The sequence below is a fragment of the Hoplias malabaricus genome, chromosome 14 (genome assembly GCF_029633855.1).
Source record: "Hoplias malabaricus isolate fHopMal1 chromosome 14, fHopMal1.hap1, whole genome shotgun sequence".
NCBI classification, from domain to species: Eukaryota; Metazoa; Chordata; class Actinopteri; order Characiformes; family Erythrinidae; genus Hoplias; species Hoplias malabaricus.
The window spans coordinates 16,292,470-16,313,172 of record NC_089813.1 but is presented as its reverse complement, the minus strand read 5'-3'; the positions used below and the strand labels follow the sequence as shown (position 1 = coordinate 16,313,172).

The window sequence follows — 20,703 nt, the reverse complement described above, 5'->3', positions numbered from 1 at the left end:
ATAACAGTATGGCGACTGTTGTAGACAACACAATAGTAAGTTAGGTTGTTTTAATATTCCCTCTCTGTGACCTCCTTGTTTTAGAACATGCTCATCAGATCACAGTGAAAGCGAGATTGAGAGATTACACGAGGTGTTTTATATAATGAGCGACCTTTTCCCTTGAATATAAATATAAATGCAGATTACTCTAAGGATATAATTACACTTTTCATGAATAGATGATGCACAAATGTAGGTAGGCAAGATTCTTTTGATTACACTCCATTGTTATGTGCTGAAGAGGATGATGGTGTTAACTATCATTATCACTGTCGTTTGTGTGTTATTAGCAAGTTATTGAGAGAGAGAAAGTGAGAGAGAAGGGGGGAGAGAAAAGGTAGAAGATAGAAGAAGAAGCAGAATAAGAGAAAAAAGAGTGATCAAAGTGTCATCCTATAATTACATGGAGCACTGCCAACAGATCCTCCCCCTCCCCATTTCTCTCTCTCTCTCTCTCTCTCTCTCTCTCTCTCTCTCTCTCTCTCTCTCTCTCTCTCTCTCTTATTCCTCTTTTTGTGATCTCTCTCTCCTCATGTGCTGTCACTTCCTCTGTGCTGTGCTAGTGCTAGTAGGAGTGTAATCCTATTAAACTAAACTGGAATGCCTGACATATGTGCTGATGCGATACCAGAATTAACCCCCTAATATAAAACAAAACCAAATCAAGTCCTCTAAAATATTCAGGACATTTTTTAAAACCACAATTCATGACTTCACCAAGTCTTTTTAGTTGAGAGCCGTGGTTTATAGCACCTGCATCTGCAGCCATCCTCAGCAGCTGGGGAGCAGTTGAGGGTTAGGTGCTTTGCTCCAGGGTAATTCAGCCATAGATTGAGGGAGGAGACAGTGCTGTTCCTTCATCCCCCACACACCCAATTTTCCTGCCTGTCGTGGGGGATCAAACTCTCTATCCGTTAAACCACGGCTGCCCCCCATTTATGGTCAGGAGAATTTTGTCATTGATACTCAGAATTTCTCTAGAGTTTCTGTGGAGTTCATAAGTGAAAGTGGTTATAGAATCTAATCTTTCTGCCCGTTACACATACGTTGACGATAATTGTATGAATATTAGCAATTCCAGCAAAATTCACAATCATCCTGGAAAGAGAGAATTTGCAAATGTATTTATGTTAAGATAGCACAATTCCTCAAGTATCTGAACATATTCCAAATAACCAGACCTCTCTGTATGTTATATGAGCTGGAATATCAGGTTCCTCTAGTAAATTCTAGAGAAAACGTATACTCAGCCATAGAAATAAGCTTTTTTTAAAAAATTCCTAGTTGTCTTTCAGTATTCATGTTATTGAAGATTCAGACTGGCTGTGTGTGTGTGTGTGTCTGTTTCTGTGTGTGTGTGTGTTTGTGGTTTAAATCTTACCGTGTCTCCCTTGACTCTCACAACAGTCTACAGTGGCTGACAAAGCTGCCTTACTCAATGTGCCTTTACACATACTGTACCTCATTCTCTCTCTCTCTCTCTCTCTCTCTCTCACTCTCTCTCTCTCTCTCTATCTATCTATCTATCTATCTATCTATCTGCCATCTTACTCATGACATTCTGTAGAGAGCAGTGTTTGTGATTCCTTCAGGTCTGTAAATTGAATCATACATATATTTCAATCATGCCATTTTTGTGTTTTTATTTTTTATTCTGTTTCCAAATGTATATTCATATTATATTCAGGGTAACAGGAATAATAAATGAGCTAATAAGCAAACACTAAGACTAGAGCTAACCAGAGCAATGATAATGTGATTTTACCAATGCAAATGTGAGTAGAGGTGAATGAAGGCAAGAGTGGACCAATAAATGTGACCTCATTTGTATACTAGATTTCATTTATAAGTGAAAAAAATATTTTTGAAAAAGAAAAGTATTTTTGAACATTCATTCGTTGTCTGAAACCTCTTATCCAATTCAGGGTCTGGAGCCTACTTGAAATCATTGGGCGCAAGGCAGTAACATACCCTGGAGAGGGCACCAGTCCTTCACAGGGTGACACACACTCACACATTCACTCACACCTATGGACACTTTTTAAGTCGCCAACCCACCTACCAACGTGTGTTTTTTGGACTGTGCAGACGATACAATGTGAAAGTTGTGCAGGATACTGATTGATTTACGTGCAAAAGTCTCTTGCAAAATGACCAGTGTTGTTCTTTATCAGACAGTAGTATAGCACTCTTGCAGGAGCGTATAACTAAAAGCATAAACAGATCAATAAAATGAATTTATGGCCTCTTTAATTTTATGTCATTCTGAGTACAGGTCTCTAGAAATGATTGCTTTTTTTAAGCACTGTGTGTTGCAAGCTGCTTTGAGCTAGATATGCTTGGACATGGTGAAGAAGGAATGTATTTCTAAGATAGCCCTTTCATATACTGCAGTGACCCACATTTGTAGCCTAGTTAGCAGGGATAGAGCTTTCCAGGATCCTCCCAAAGCACCCACTGATGTTATCAGAAACTGTTCATACACTAAAAGCCAAAAGTCTGAGGACACCTGCTCATTCAAAATTTATTCTTATATTAATAGTTTTTAGTAACAGGTTTGTCGTCCTTTCTGTGTCTTTCTTTAAAGTTTCGGTCACTAGATAATGCAACACTGCTGCGAGGATCTGATTGCATTAAGTCACAGGAACATTTGAAAGGTCAGGTACAGAAGTTGAGTGATTAGTTCTGGATCACAAACACCACTCCAGCTCATCCCAGTTGGATTGGATGGAGTTCCATCAACTCAGAGAACACAGTTCTAGAGCGCTGCCCTGATGTTCATGCGTATGTACTCAAGAGCATCCCATTTCATGTTCATCTAAGGAAATTTTCCGCACTATGTGCAAATGATTAAATTGCAAAATATTGCAAAATGTTTAGTTATTTCAAAATATTTAAACCACTTTATTAAAAGAACACTGAAAATGTAAAATGTGGTACAGATTGTAGTTCGCATTTACAGAACTCTCCTTAAATCAAATGGAATGGTGTGTTTCTGCACTGCTGAGCCTGGAGTAGAGGCTCTATTCTCCCTATTACAGGTCACTGGATCTTCACAATGACTTTGTAGCTGTAATTTTAAGGTACACTTTAAACCACTACCTAATGTTCCTTTAAGTTTAAGATATCCTTTAAGATATTTATCATGTATTTTTACTACTTAAACACACTTTGTATATTTATTTATTAATATATATTTGCCCAGCTATAATAAACTGTTTACAGATTATTGACATGTGATTGTTTGGAGTCATGTGACTCACATATTTACAGAAACGTGATCAGGATATTAAAACTCTAAACTCCAAACTTGTATACATATGGACTGCAACCATGTGAAAAGTATGTAGAGATTTTTCAGGAGTTTGAAAAGAGCTTGAATGTTGATGTGTACATACATCAAGTGTGTGTGAGTGTGTGTGTGAGAGAGAGAGAGAGAGAGAGAGAGAGAGAGAGCTTAATTTTGCTGTAAATGCGGGGGTTGCTGAGATAAGTCTCAGTGAGTAGGGAGGCTGCTCTGGCTGTCCGGAGATTTGTTGGGGGAGGATTGAGGATATGCCTGGGTAGAGCTATTTTTGTCTGCGGCTTATTTCCGTCACATTTTCTCTCTCTCTCTCTCTCTCTCTCTCTCTCTCTCTCTCTCTCTCTCTCTCTCTCTCTCTCTCGCTCGCTCTCGCTTCCCTATTTGCGATTTCTCCACACTGTTAATTGGTTGCTGTGGTTGGTGTTATACCTCAGCAAAGCTTGTGACAAAGCACCCAGCATTCACACACATCCACCTGTACAAATTCTCTCTTCTTTTCTCACATGTACGCAACTGTACAGACTCTCTGCATAATTGGCCTTACTCTCTCAGGTTGATAGGAAGGTCTCTTATTGACAAACCATGCATTGTTAACATAACAGAACTGGGCAATTCGTGTTCTCCTGTAAAACATAAGGCTTTAGGTGGTTTTCCACTGCATAGTACTTACTCTACTCAGCTCAACTTCCCTGGTTCCTTTTTAACTAAAACACCTCCTACTCCTACTGTGATATCTACTGTGATTTCACAGATGGCTAGTTTGTGCTGGATGTCAGCATTTTTAGTAATGATTTACAAGTCTCCCTGGCCAATCAGCACTCCACAAGGTTAATATGTTTTATAATGGCACTTTTCCACTGCATGGAACCTACACAACTCTACTCATTTCAGCACAGCTCTTTTGCTTTTCCACTGGCCATTTCTGGTTCCTGGTCCCTGGAACTGGGTATGTTTTCAGTCCCAGCTCGCAATGGGTTCCAACCATGCCAAGTAGGTACTAAATGGTGATGTGTAAACCCTGCAAAGTTTCCCAGAGCCATGTCAATCACCACGAAATGCAGAGTTCATTCAAATACAGCAAAACAGCAAAATACAGCAAAAAATACAGTAAAACTGATCTGTGAGAACTGGGGGATGGAGCTGTGTTTAATCCACACAATGAGTATACAGCACCTAACTTTAGCGCTGCTGTTTTTGTGGTTTTCAAAGCCTTCCTGTTAAAGGTGGGGCTTTATGGCCACAAGTGACCAAGCGCTACAAAAGTACCCAGTTCCAAGTTCCAGGTACCAAAGTTGCTTAATGGAAAAGTCAAAAAGCAAACAAAACAAACAAAAGACCCAAAACAAAACAAACAAACAAAACAGCAGCAGATTAAATTCTTAAATTCTTAAATTAAATTCTTAGCAGCAGATTAAAAAAAAAGTGACTTGGGGTTTAACGTGTGTCAATGGGTAGCACATGCTACCTTTCCCAGCTAATACCATTGAGTAAAAACTATAAAAAGGAAACGGTATGCTCTTTAATTATGCAGGATTACATCTGTCCCCTTTAAGTTTTCCATTATTCTGAGGATGTGTTACTCACAGAAAGCTAAAAACACATGCTTACATCACTGTGTTTCCTTTTTCTGTTTTTCATTTTCTTTATTATGCGTCTGTTACATCTGTCTGACAGTTTATTAATGGACTTTGTGACTCTTGCCCCTCTAGGCACATGCTGCATGCTTAAGTATCTCAGAGAGAATAAATGTGTGGTTTGTTGTTTGACAAACTCTTAAACTAAGAAAAAAATCATCACCTCATATTGATTTATCCCTTCTCTTCCTCCTCGCTCTCTCTCCCCCTCCTTTGCTTGGCTGAAAAGTGCTGTATAAATGTAATGAATAATTGAATGGCGGTGTCCTGGCTGCATGTTCCACTTCAGTGCAGATCTGCTGAGCTGAGCACAAAAGCCTTGTGATAGTATGGAGCGATGGAAGCACCGCCATGTTGCTTTTACAGCTCCAGGTGGCAGGCAATCATGTTTTTCAAATAGACACTGTGAGCTTCCTACTGCCCACAAGGGATTGTGGAACATGTAGGAAGGTATTCCATGTGGTTCAGAACATGACAACAGGGTTTTGGGGCTTGGAACTGATCAGGAGATATCTACAAAATGAGGGATTTTGTGCCATTAGTTCATGTTAAGAAATTGGACATGAGGGGTGAATGATATGTGCAAATTATCTGTGTTACGATTATATTGTTGTGATTTTGTATAATGTATTAGGTTCACTTTGGGTGTTGCAAAGCTGGACATAAGGCGCAAAGGCTTTGAAGGGTCTTTGGGTTTTGGTCAATAATTGCCTAGTCCAGGGGGTTCTAATTGCAGTTTTTGTGACCCAATGATCTACACATTTGCAACATCTACAATTACAAGGCAACGAAATACAGTTAGCATCTACTAGAAGAGCAAATAGTAGCAGTGAAAAAACAGATGAGTGCAAGAACACAGAGAAAAAGGTGCAATAAATATTAAAATATGAATTAATTCATTGTCTGCAACTGCTTATCCAGTTCAGGGTCACAGTGGGTCCGAAGCCTTCCCGGAATCACTGGGCGTAACGCAGTAACACACACTGTAGTGGGCACCAGTCCTTCGCAGTGTGACACACACACACAGACATTCTCGAGTTGCCAATCAACCTAACCAAACTCCTCACAGACAGTCACTTGGAGCAGGACTTGAACCCACAACCTTCAGGAGATGTGTGTCCCTGGAGCTGTGTGACTGTGACACTACCTGCTGCACCAGCATATATAATAAATATATAGAGATAAACATCCGCTCATTATATGCAAATAATATACATACTGTATGAAAAGATGACCTAAGGTTGTGCTGCTGTGCCAAAAGACCTTCATTTTATTTATTTGATCACATTAATAAACTTCAATACATAAATATTCAATTTAGTGAAAATCCAGGTGGATCTAATCATATAATAACTTTGTATGTATAAGAGTTTATGAATCAGCACTGGCATCAGCCCAATACATAATGTGAAAACTGTTGAAAGCCATGTCAAAACAGAATTCCCATATCTGTGAATTCTTATTCATCATGTTTTTGTGTGAGCTTTTTCCTTCTTTTCCATTTCTCTCTCTCTCTTTGTCTTGTTTTCTCTGATTGTGAACATATCACAGATTCACAGATGGCGCTTTTGTAGGATTTTCAGTGTAGACTATAATTACATGAATTTGTGTGAGGTGCAATTTATCCATGACGGCATCTCTCTCTTCCCCTTCCCTCTCTTCTGCTGCACCTTTCCAGTGGCCAGTCACTTTGACATCCGTGCTGGAGCTCCATTACACCTGCACAAATAGTCCAAGAACCACTTGACACATGCAGGAGATCATCATTTAGTTCATTTCTCTTCCTCATTCACGCTTAGCAAACAGTGAATTATAGACTCGACAGCGGTCACATGCCTCGTTATACAATTTAGCTTTGTGTGTCACAGCAAATCAAAACAACACCTTCACCGAAACTAGCCTAAGGCTAGTGCTGGGTGATATGAGCACAATATCACAATTAATTGTACATTTTACCACGATTACCATTAATGAATGATTATATTGTTTTTGTATTTTTGATCCTCATAGTTAAGTGATGAGGCTTGTGCTGTAAATATGCTCCAGTATTAAAGCTGGGACATTTATTCTAATGTTGCTGGGAGCTTGTTCCTCTTTTGTTTTTTGAGCACTGTTTATATTTGGTGTGGTCTGCTCGAGTCACTCGGTCGACCGAGTTTATGTTGCTTCCATGTGGCAGATGGGGCAGAATCATGTGACTACAGGTTGGTAGGGACAGTACATGAACACACAGTGGGGACATAACAGAATAAAAATAATCAATATAGACAAGATCATGTCGATTAGAAGTTCTGATAGTTTTGATTAGTTTTCGATTAATTGCCCAGCCCTACCTAAGGCTATATGTTATTGTTAATATTGCTGCCTTTTAAACTGGTACCAACATAAACTGCTGGGTGACCTAAAGGTTGTTTCATGCATACTGTAAACATGGACGTGGCCCGATTCTGGACTGTACTCATTTGCTAGATGTTCATATCTATTGTGCCACAGTCCCAGGAAACCACATACTTTTAGTCCAACCCGATTTTTTAATTCCTATAACATGTTTTCTCTGGCCAATGAGCAACCAAGGAACATTTGTGGCGCCATGTGGACTGGGAGTGTTCAGTTGCGAGTGTTATGCTACCATCGTTCACAATTTTAATCAAACAACAATGTTTTATCAAATTCAGAGGATGTTTCCTTACCCTTTGTTGCTCTCCATTACTTTGGCATGCTGGAACCTGGTCTAATGTGTTTATGAAAGCCTAGTGTCAGTAAAGGCTTAAAAAAAAATACAAAGTGGCTTGGTCAGACATGCTAGACTTCCTCTCTCTCTCTCTGCTCACTCAAGAAACAGCAAATAACCTTGAGCATCATGAAAACAGATGATGATATTGTTTCATTCCTGCTCCATATGTGGGTAATATTGATCTATTTTTACTGTTTCAAATGATTTACATAGGAACCCACTCTAAATTAAAGAGAATGCTAACTGCATTAAAGTAAGCACAGAGTGGGAGTGCTGCAACTCGAGTTACAAATGACTTTCTGTGGTAATTCAAACTGTGAATAAAAACGTTCAGACAAAGTTACACTTCAGCCACGTGCAACCAAAATTAGTTTCCCCCTCAAATGTACCGTTGCACCTTAAAAGACACATAACTTCTGAATGTAAACAAACCAGAGAGAGCTACACTTCTCTGGAATCATAAATGTTTCCTTTAAGGCAAACTGGTAACTGACACAAAGTTTAATTGTCCAGTTACATTTAAAAGGGGTGAATTGTGTAAAACAGCTTAATGGAACACAGAACCAGGTCACACATTATTCTAGACATTCAGATGAGTTGGCATTGGCTTTAGTGATCCAAAACTAAACATCAAACATCAGAACCAGTTTCAGTTTATTCACTCCATGACAGTTCTAAGGGAATCATTCCACTTACTAAGGGATGCCTTCCGCTTTCGAATTCCTGTCATCCACACAACCCCCTGCAGAGCCCAACCTCCAACTTCAAAGAGACGGCCTTGCTTCTCTTAATAAACCCTATAAACTCATTAGATGGGGAAAAGCAAGGGGGCAACTTTTGAAAGTGCTTACAGTGTATTTTCAGTTCAGTAAAACATCAGAAAATCATCAGCAGAGCACTGAAAACATGAGGCAGAAGTTGTACAAGCCTAAAAATCATGTACATAAAAGTGTGTATATAAATGTTCTATTTATGAGTGGCAAAATCTTCTGTAGGAGTGGTAAAAATCATTTGGCTTCATTGCAGTTTTCTTTGAGACAAGGAGGCACAATGGCAGTAAAAAGCTGAATGACCTCCTGTGGATGTAAATTGAATCAAGTTTCTATAACTAAGTAGGAGTAATTGTCACTCCATGTGATTCAAATTATCACTGCTAATTGTATGGGGAGTTCTTAAAGAAAGAAATTCAGTGAAAAAAAAACAAATATGCATATATGTGTTCCCTTTAAATAAAGTACATTTATCTCTAAAAAGTAAATGTATATAATAGTTCACATTCTGTTAATGGAGTTATACATACACTCTCTAACATTGAGCTGCCCAGTGCCACAGCTACCTAAACACATGTCCTATCTATGAGTTTGGGTCTGTGTTGCTGCAACAGAGGCATTCAGATTTTCCAGTTATGTTTATTTTTGTCATTTTGGCGATCTATTAAATGTAGACAGAGTGGAAGTGTATAAATAAGTCATAAGACCAGGCACATTGTCACATGGCATGGCTCTGAAAACCTACAATATTATTTAAAAAGAGATTCTTATTATCATCATTTCTTAATTATGTTAATACTTAAATCAGTGTTATATAATGTAATAATGTAATAATTGCTATAGATATAATACTATTACCGTTGCTAATACCATGAATAATAATAATATTAATAATAATAATAATAATAATAATAATAATAATAATAATAATCTTATTTTTAGGAAAATTGGTCATCATTAGAACAAAAAATAAAATTATTACAACGTTTATAATAATAATGATTATTTTACTATTACTAGTACACTATTTATTGACATGACAACTGTCTGATTTGCATTTAATAAACAAAACAGAATATTTTTATTCCAAATGGAATTTATTTTTTTTTAATTACTTGGTTTATTGAATAATTGGGCGATAAATTTAATGTGTGATGTTCATGCTCAAATTCCCACTGTGCCAAATCTGTGTCTTTTTTTTTTGCTTGATTGAGGAAAATATAATTTTCCATTTGCATTTGAAATAGGACCGGGTCCAAGGCGGCCTTAACACAAATGTATTTTTAAGCCAGAGTGACTTGATAAGTAACATTGCACCAGTGGATTTTAAATGTCACACTTCAGAATTCACCCACCATGTCGCAGGTGCATTATTTAATTTGCCCAATGCAACATCACAAGGGTTTACTGCCTGAACACAGCAACAAAATTAGAGCCCTGTTTGTTAGAAAGAGTCATCTAAGTTTACATCAGCAAGTCTACATTAAAGTACTTGAAAGCAGCCATGCTGTCATGCTCTTCCATTATTTTTAAGCTACACAGTCTGCAGTCACAACACTCCTTATCACTTCAGAGTGAATAGGGAGGCTAAACTGCTATAGACAAATATAAATGTGATCATGGTTATATCACCATAAACAAGATGTAAAGTCCCTATATGTGGTTTATATGTTTTAAAGTTTTACATTTGTTTATGAGGTATATCAGACTCTTTTATTTTAAAAATGGGCCTGTTTACATCTTATAATATTTCCTTTTCAATTGCAGCTGAAACAAGCCCTGATTATGTAGTATAGCGCTAAATACATCACTGTGCCTGATGCTATCAGTCATGGTGTTTTTAGCAGTTATGTGTGTGACCCAGGGACCTGTTCACTGCTCTGTTTAAATGAACATGTTGGCAGAAATGTCTTGTCCTCTTTTTCCGTAGGGCATTGGGTTGGCAGCACACATTGAAATAAATAGGTAGCTGTCACCAGGTATTTCCATCTATATAGTTCATAAATGTATTTTTGTGTGTGTGTCTGTGGGGGGGAAGCAAGGTTATGGTCCTTGCATTTTCACATTAGAGACTGAGCTGAAAAGGAACAGCTGGCTCCATCGCACCATAAAGGAAGAGTGTTAACGTGATTAAAAGGAACACCACCTACTGATGAGAGAGAGAGAGAGAGAGAGAGTGAGAGAGAGAGAGAGAGAGAGAGAGAGAGAGAGAGAGACAGAGACAGAGAGACAGAGACACACAGAAATCAGGAGACTGGAGAAACAGAAAAAAGAAGAAAAAAAATGAGCCAGAGAGAAAAAAAAAGAGAATAGGGAGTGTAGAAAGAAAGGCAGAGTGAGGGAGTGAGAGGCAGTAAAAAAAGAGGGGTGAAAGAGAGAAAGCAGAAGAGGGCAAGAGAAAAACAAAGAGTGAAAGTGAGACAGGAGAGAAACTGAGGGATATTAAATGTGAGGGAAAGACAGTGAGGGGACAGAAAATAAGAGAAAGACAAGAGAGAGAAAGACAAAATATAAAAGGGAGAGAAATGAAAGACGAAGAGTGAGGAAATGGATTAATAGATAGAGAGAAAAAGTAAAATGATGAGGTAGAAAAGAGAGAGAAAGAGAGAAAGAGACTGGACTATAGAGATGTGAAGATGGGTGTAAAAGAGTGAACAAATAAAAGAGCATCCACTGCTTGGGAAATGGCCTCTTTTTTTCTTCCTCTTTATATCCCTACCCCCACCTTCTCACTGTCTCTTTCTCTGTCTCTCATGTGTGATGGAACTGAAAGCCAATATGGAGGCATCATAAAAATAGCTCCATTACACCATACAGGAGTAGTGTATAAGTACTATACTGCATACATGTATTATATGTGTCTATGGATGCATTAAGAATGAGAAAATGGTGGTGGTGGGGTTACAGAGAAGCTCATTTATTTGGTTCTACAGTACACTTTTATGTCTATGTGCATTGTGTTTTACGGTCATCATTTTTAGCAATATTTCATAATGTTTCCAAAACAGCAGTTTCAGGACTGTGTAACTAATGTTAAGAAAATGTAACTAATGTTAATGTTAACCCTAACCCTAGCTGACCTACATAATAGTGCATGGAAATATGTAAAAAGGTATCCATTTCCATCACAGCTAGTGTCTAATGGTCTAAATACACTGCTAATACACAAGTGGATGCTATGACGCCAGTATAAAAAAAAAACAAAAAAAAAAAAACAAACAAACAAAAAAATAAAAATAAAAAAACAAAAACATGTTTTACTCCTTCATTCTAAAATAACCAATGGAGAATAGGAGCTTTCAGAAATATCCACTACTGAGCCTGTTTTTCAAAAGCACTATATTTAGTTACCTGCAATGGCCTTTTTATGTAGACAGGAGGCTGACTGCAGAGAATACATGTATAATGCTGTTTTTCGTATATATGTGTGGACATGATTTCAGTGTGACTTATCTTATCATTAGCTTGTGGTAAGCCTGCTGTGTAGTATATTCCTGATAATTATTTGGAAAGAAAAAAATCCCAGTATGTGGCCCATGCTCACTCTGAGCTTTAAGCAGTGCTGTTGTATAAGAGGAAACCAATTGATCTGATCCACTGGGAGATGTGGTATTAACCATTAGTCGCATGGATCCATATGAACTCTCTGACACACTCCAATCTGCCTCTCTATGCTTCTCTGTAGTAGGTCACATGAGTGGAGACATTACCAGACATGTTCAGCTGACCACTTTATGGGAACTTTAAACATGCTGGTGTGTTTCTACAGTGTGTAGTCTACAGAGGGGTACTGCTGTTCATTGAAGAGTGGAATGTTATCCATTCACTATATTAAATGCCCATTATATTTGTTTGAACTCAGTAGAAAATTTTTAATTAGGATTGGTAAATACTTTTTTGTTTGTTTTGTTTTATTCTGGAAAATAATAGTATTATTCCTAATTTAAGACATGGAAACAGTGTTATTGCTAAAACTGAGTGAGTGAGTCTGTGAGGGACTGTTTGAAGTCTAAAAAGAGGTGGCCATTTGATTAAAAAATAATAATCCATAGATTACATATCTGAAAAGTTATAAAAACTGACCACACACTGGCATTAAACAGGTTCCAGTTTTGCTTGCTACTAGTAAAACAAGATGTGTTTAAATATCTTTGAAAGAAACTTTCTCAGTTGTCCACACAATATCCTAACCATTTATTTGGCAGAGAATCTTGTGAATGCATTTGTTCCTGTCCATCTGTGCATCTCACACCCTTGATTGTACTTGGTCTTGTGGTTGTGTCAGACTCTTGAATGGGGAAGAGATTTTGCATACCATTGAACGTGTGTGCATTGAAGTGGCAGAGATGCTGATCATTATTTAATACAAAAAAAGTGGCAAATTAATATTTTTTAATATATTTGCATTGCAAAGTTCCTTAAATACTTTGCCATCAGTTGGAGGATTAATGAATTAATTTTTAGTGAAAATACTAGATGCTTTCAATCATGCTGTCACCATGACAATGTTTACATGACTACATGCTAACTGTTTTTAAACCAATTCTGTTATCAGACACATAACAAAGTATTATTATTATTATTATTATTATTATTTTGTAAACACAGTTCAGATTTAGTACCGGGAAAATTTTCAGCATAAAACATAAGCTGGAGATGGAGAAAATCACCATGAAAAGTGAGCCAAACTGAGAAAGAAATCTTCTTAGGCTTATGAGGAAATGTTCCGGGAAATGTTGGTGACTCCTGTGTAGGCCCCAGTACGCCTCATTTCAAGGTAAAAGGCTGGGCAAATTTTATAAAATCAACCTAGGCTTATACATTTTCAGTTTCAAACTGGTTATTTGCATAGGTTTGAGTCAACACTGAGTATATTAGCATGTGCAAAAAATTTAACACTGTCCTCTGGGTACAGTGCATTCTGACAATGCGAGCAGAATAGAGAGGAATTAAACCCAGACGGCAGAAAGTTACATCATTATTAGCAGTCCATTTGCAATAACAGTCCAAACTTCCATCCAAATGTTTCACTTGTCACATTTCTAAAGTCCATTGGTATCACTAAAGCTGTTGGCCAGACGGGCCATTTTAGCCAACCAGAATTTGGCTGCTATTAGTGATTTAGCAATCATGCTAGCGACACCATGGAGAGAGCACATAAAACAAAATACAGCTCAATTGTCATTTGTAGTGATGCTGAAGTCGCCTCACATTTTGTTACAGCAGCTACATCTCTCTGGATGAAAGGCTGTAAGACTATAACGAGTTAGCAGAATGGTGTATATTTGGCATAGCAGTCAGTGTGACTGGTCTTTTAAGGGTTTTTTTGTTGTTGTTGTTGTTATTACCAAAAGCCAGCAAAAGCTTGACATCATAGCACTTACTAGTTTCTCACAGGACATTTCTATAATAAAGTGTCTGACTCAGATCACCATTTTTGGAATAATTCCATAGGCAAATACTTTCAGATATTATTTTTATTATGATTTAACTGTGGGTGCCCTTTAGTCTGGCAAGCTATGTCTCCACTGATAACACTAATATCTGCATAAATCCAGAAGCCATGTAATAGTGGTTAGATTAATATTATATTCATATCTAAGTTCACAAGTTCAAATTTACAACATCCAGCAAAACAATAAAAACAAATAACTAGATTTATAACTAGATCGCAGTCACACAGCTCCAAGGACCTGGAGGTTGTGGGTTCGATTCCCACTCCGGGTGACTGTCTGTGAGGAGTTGGTGTGTTCTTCCCGTGTCCACGTGGGTGTGCTCCGGTTTCCTCCCACAGTCCAAAAACACAGGTTGGTAGGTGGATTGGCGACTCCAAAGTGTCCGTAGGTGTGAATGTGTGTGTGTGTGTCTGTGTTGCCCTGTGAAGGACTGGCGCCCCCTCCAGGGTGTATTCCTGCCTTGTGTCCAATGATTCCAGGTAGGCTCTGGATCCACTGCGACCCTGAACTGGTTAAGCGGTTACAGATAATGAATGAACTAGATTTTATAGTAAATTATTTTATTTTTATTATTATTTGTTTTAGTTCGTCATGCCCAGCAAGTTGGCTAAAATGACATAATGCCACCACAGCACTAGGCTGTGGATGAGTTGAATTGTAAAGCTCCATCCAATAACTTTGGGACTACATGTGTGGAGTGGTGGTGTAGACAATCCAGTTATAAATATTCTTGATTTTAGAAGAAATGTTGGGAAAGTAGGTTTTAACAAATTTTTGGACATATAGTGTACCTAGTAAATTCAAAGGTTGCACCCCAGTTGTGTACTACCCACTAATACTGTACTGTATATGCTATGTACTAACCTTAAAATGTGAGTTTGGTAGGCTAGTACACAAAATGCTAACATACTACACTGTTTCTCACTAACAGGATATGATGAACTGTTTGTTTTTTTTTCTTTCTTTCTTTTTCAAAATGTGACTCTCCAACCACACTATGTAGTGCACAGTTTAGGTAAAAAAAAATAACAACTGCACTACAATATTGCATTGTATATCAGATAATAAAATCATGTATCACCAATACATCGACTGGTTCATTGTGGATTTGTTAGTATACTCAAGTCTGATGTTTGTAACTATTTTTCATACTAGTTTGAATTAGTATTACGTGCGCAACTGGGATGCAGATTTACCCCAATCTTTGAACTAATAATAATGTCCGTCAAAAAATAAAATACTAAATTTAATTTTGTTCCTAATCTATGTTCTAACATAACTGAATACCAAGCAGTTTGTTTTTGGCTAGTCAGATAATGTAATATTTAATCTAATAGTTCACTCACAGTTATACCTCAAATGCAAAAATGGTTTAAAAGCAAAACAATACACTTACTAAACCCAGTAGCCAAGCTGAGTCAGGCTTATTTGAAATGGGAAATCACCTGACTCTCCTGCACTAAGGCCATGTAGAACCTGATGGATTACTGCAGCTGTCTTGCTATTGAAATGTTAAAATGAATTAGTAAAATATACAAACAGAAATAACACCCAGAGGAACGACAGATGCACAACATTCTGCATTCCTTTCTGTCATCACCTTTTGTTATTCCACTGCAAACCACATCTGCTACATTTGCAAATGTAATTTCGATTGCAACAGCACAGATGATTATCGGGGCAAAGATGGCACTGTCTCAAATGGGCTTTTATAAGTAGTGTTGATGTATTCCACTACTCAACAAAAAGAGCATCCACCAAACTTTCCCATTAATTGAAACCATTATCCTCTCAATGTGCTTGAAATTCTTTTGAATGGTTTTATGTTAGTGGGTGATGTCATCAAACAAAGACCAACAGAGGCTGGAAGTGGTCCTGGTATCGGTTTAAATTCCTTGTAGACCATGTAATGATTTGTTAAGTAGTCTATCAGTTTTATCCCACGTAGATTCATCTTGCCCCCACCTTCATTTGTACACATGAAACCAATGTATAATCTACAAAACAAATCTCAAATAATATGCAAAGGTCAGGGCTGCTACACATGAGCTTTTGTTTATCATGTCCAATGTTAAACATCAACTAGAAGGGTATTAAACCCAATAGCAGGTGGATGTATTTGCAGTGGAGCTTTTTATTCTGGAGAGATGGAGCGCCACATAGTACATTCACATCCTCACATAATTGTTCCATGAATTTTAAATCTTTACTCAAGAGTGGAATCTGTTATTAACACCTTAAATTTCAGAGGAAATGTTACATGCAAATATTTGACCAAATAATGTATTAGATATTTGTTTTAGATTCAAATCTGGTCATGTTTCTGGTCCATTTTCACTGTACCAAAAGTTTGGTAGTCCATTTTAGTGTCACTGATTCCTTGTACAATTTTGTAACAAATTTATAATAAAAACACACAGGGGCCAAAGATTCACATATTAAGGTTGAAGGGAACATATTAGAAAATCATTTTTTTCAGTGCATTAGCACATTATTTTTTTGTATTTGGAGAACCTGCCAACCTAAAACAAATAAATAAAACAACCCAGTGGGTTTTTGTGGTCTGCCTAAGTTTGAAAACATGGGATAAATTTAGCCTTGCTGATTTTGCTTTGCTTCTTACATCAAGAGAACAGAGTGAAAAAGTTGGAGAGCTTCTGCTTGCACTCTTCTCATGGCCTTTCACTCACTTTGGGGTAAACAGTGGCTTATTATCATTTAAAAGAGCAGGCGCTCACACTGGCTGTTCTGAAGAGGGCTGTTTAGACAGAGGGAGAATGGTGCTGTGTTGTTTGGTCCTTGTGTTATTCTGACCATAGCATATCATAGACATCAATTAAGACAAATTGTGGTAACTTGTAGCAAAGGCATAAAATATGTCCAACATCAAGCAAATATTTGAAATCAATTAAAACATACAGTACCAGAGATTTTGAGATTTAAAAAGGTATTTATCTGAGCAGTAAGTGCAACAATAAAGCCCAACATTAGAATAAAACCACATAACATTATTCCAGAGAGTGGTTGGTTTAACTTTATCCAAATCTCTCCTCGTGGCAGTCTGTATTATTTGAGGTTATCATCCCATACCTAGTTTTACAAGTTAATAAATAATGAATTTAAATAATGTGTGCTGTTGATTTAACAAATTCATGCAATCAAGGAGAATCTGAACAAAACATCATTCTTCAAACTCACTCACACCTACTGCTTTATAGAAAAAAAATTATCTTATATTCTTATTTCTTATATATATAATGCTTGTACTATCAATGTTCTCTTATAAACAACATACTAAAACATATCATTGACACTGGTAAATCACCACTAGGGGAATTTTATAGGCAAGCTAAAAGATTTTGATATTTCTACAGGGTTAGCATTGCTAATTCTGAGTTTATTTATTTTTAACCACATTCTTCATCATCTTATTATTATTATTATTATTATTATTATTATTATTATTGTTATTATTATTATTATTATTATTATTCACTATCCCAAATACATACTTTACAAATTTACATAGATTAATGTAAAAAAAACAAAACAAAAAATAGATAATACAATAATGTTGAACACATGGTAAATCAGATGATATCTGAAGAATAGGTACATTTCTGGCAAATAAAATGTTACAATCCACAGGGAAATTTTAAACTGAAAATCCAGAATTTTTGGAGAAATACCAGTTTTATCCTGAGGGAGAAGAAACTGTTAGGCAAACTCTTAGACTGTCTTTCTTCCCTGACTTTAAGAGTCTGATCTCACTTTAGGAAAGTGCACCGTGTGTTAACTTTTTCTACATTATTTATCTGTGTCCCATGTTCCAGTGCGAGGCTTATTGCTGGCTGGGAGCTTGAACTACGCTCCGCCAAAGTTGAACTCTCTAAGGGCAAGAATAGAACATCAGTCTGTGAATGCCTTACTTTGCTAATGGCCTGTTTTAAGTCTTTCTTAGTAGCTATCCTCTACCTATCTGTCTCTCTCCCTCTGACTTTCCAGTCTCATGTCACATTTTCTGTTTTTCACTTTCACTTCCCAACTCCCTTTCATCAATATCTGTTCTCTGAGTTTTTTTTTACATTTTGTTTTTTAAGAGCATATACCAACATAACAAAGGTATTGTGGTATTTACAGAACTGATACATGCGATGGTACTCTCAAACATAATAGATCTTTTTTGCAATTGTGTATTTTTAATTTGAAGTAATGTTTTACATTTCTTTACATTATTTTCAAAAATCTATTTTAACCTTAGATATATTTAAGTCATGTGAGACTGTGTAGCTACGTTTGGTTGTTAGCAGCGCCAAAACTGGAACTTTGGGGTGGGATTCGGGGTAGATTCATATGTCCCCACCAATGTCAGAGAGAATGTACACAAAATTTTAATGTGTGTAAAAAAAAAATATGTGTCTCAAAATTCTCAAATGTATCTTAATATGAAACTTAAATCTCTTTAGTTCACTAATCTAAGTATACAGAGGTCAAATCTGGCAGCATCTCTCACTTCAGCTTACAACATGCACTGACTATGAGCTCACAAAATTATACAATACTGAGGTACCAAAAATTCATTGCTATTTAGGTAGGCTTAGGTCAAACGCTACTCCAAATCAACCCAAATCAGGGGGGGCTTTAAATCCCTCTGGGCAACACTTGGCATTGGGCATTTGACTGGTTTTATGTGAAGATAATATTTAAAAAGTATTCATTTAAAAAGTAGGACTTATATGTTTTAAATACAGTGAATATATATTCAGGCATGATACTCTTTTACTGCTGGAATACTTATACTCTGAAACGTTCTCATTTTGATATAGCAGTACCTTATTATGCCATGTTTATACATCTTTGCAAGCTCAGTCTTTGGCAAAGGCTAGTAGTTTTAAAAATGTTGGTAAGACAGCAACTCATTGGACGTTTTTGAGTTCTTCTTAAAGTGCAGAACCTCTCTGAGATCTACCTAAAGTTCAGAACATGCAAATGATTGTGACCACAGTTCTCTGATTATGAAATACAGTGGATTTAGAATAGTATGACTATGAGATTTAGAGCAGGTGGATGTTAGAGGCTTAGGGAGGGAGGCATCTATTGTTCTGGCTTTGCAGGTGTACGTTTTGGTATGGTTTCTTTGTGGGAAACAATGTCATTGTGTTATGAAATGTTATGAAAATGTGGAGCAGCACTCATTAAGCACAATAATTTTTTGAGTGTGTGTGTTAGATGGAGTGTGGGAGGTGAGGCTGTGGTAGGGAGGATGAAAAAAATTACTGCAAGAACCTGTGACTGGGTCCAGAGAAACGTTCTTTGATATTTTTTTCTCTCTTTCTCTTCACAAGCTCATGCACAAAGGATTATCTGCAGGAAGTGCTTCCAGGAAGCTTCCAGGATTCAGCTAGTTTTCTACTGACTATATAATTTGATTTATCATGCATTGACTAACACAGTTATTGTTCATTTACAAATGGTTTTAACCTAGAAGTTTGTTTGTTTTTTTTAGCAAATAAACACTTACTGCTCAGATAAATTGCTTTTAAATCTCATAATCTCTGGTGCCTAAAACCTTTGCACAGTTCTGCAATTCAATCTCACATTTATTATACATTTATTTTATTTTTTCTTCAGAAAAAAGAGTGGCTCTGTCTGAACTGTCAGACTCAACGATTGATGTCTGGTGGGCTTGACGATTCACCTCTTCCTGTTCCTCATCCATCTCCAAAGCACCAACCAATGGGCTCGCCCCGGCATCAAGCACCGGCCAGTCAGCAACCACCTCAGCATCAGAGCTTTCAAAAAGTCTCCAGTAATCAGCAGCAAGGGCCCAAGGCAATGCCGCCACAGCAGAAAGCCCCAGCAGCTTATGGTCCTACTGCACCCACTGCAGCCAAACCGACAGGAGATATGAAAACCACCTCACAGTCCTCCTCTGTTCCTACTTCCACTCCTACAACTATCAGTGAGGCACAGAAGAAGGACAAGATGACACCCAAACTGGACAAGGAACCTGAGCATGTTTCAGCCGTCACTGAAGAAATTAAGCCTATTCATAAAAAAGGAATGATGGAACCCTTTTCAGCCACCACCCCAACGAAAGAGGAAAAGAAGGAATCACAGAGATCAAGATACTATGAGGTAACTTATTCTGTAACTCACAGATATTAGTGGTATTTAAGATTGTAACATGTACATTACGTAAAGCAAAGTATGCCTGAAAAACTGGTGATTATATAAGATTATAAATAAAAAGCCCAAGTACAGTAAAATAATATTTTGTTTTTCCAAAAAGTATATTCTACTTGATTGTATGAATATGGTAAATCAACAGGGCACTTGATTTAACATAATGCAATATTTATTAACCGGTTAATAAGATATGGTATGATAACGTCAAATAATAATATACTGCCATCAGAAGACATTTTGAAAGGTTAAATCAACACATTTACAGAATATCACTACTTACTCGAATAATGTTATTTGTTATTTGTGTTTATTCTAACATTGGAAGTTTTTAGTTTGTTTATTTAATTTTCAAATTTTCATACTGCTCAGATAATTTGCTTGGTAAATCTCATATTCTGAGATGTCTAAAACTATTGCACAGTAGTGTACATTTTACTACATATTTGTGAAACTAAAATGCTTCCATCTTATTCATTCTCTTGCTGTGTCTTGGGTTATAAAATCTAGTAAACATCGCTAGTGTAGCTGCAAGAAGTAATAGATTTACATGTAATATGAGAGAGGGGGAAGATAG

At 37.0% G+C, this 20,703-nt stretch overlaps 1 protein-coding gene across 5 annotated transcripts in view; it reads left to right on the top strand.

The window, feature by feature from the left end:
* bsna (bassoon presynaptic cytomatrix protein a) overlaps positions 1-20,703 on the top strand; it is a 146,350-nt gene that overhangs the window by 93,061 nt on the left and 32,586 nt on the right. For all 5 annotated transcript variants that reach the window (XR_010795312.1, XR_010795311.1, XR_010795313.1 and 2 more), the window contains exon 4: positions 19,572-20,078. Coding sequence is in view for 1 of the 5 variants with exons in the window: in XM_066643498.1 (XP_066499595.1) it covers positions 19,572-20,078 (507 nt within the window). In the remaining 4 variants the exon portion in view is untranslated. The remainder of the gene's footprint in view (positions 1-19,571; positions 20,079-20,703) is intronic.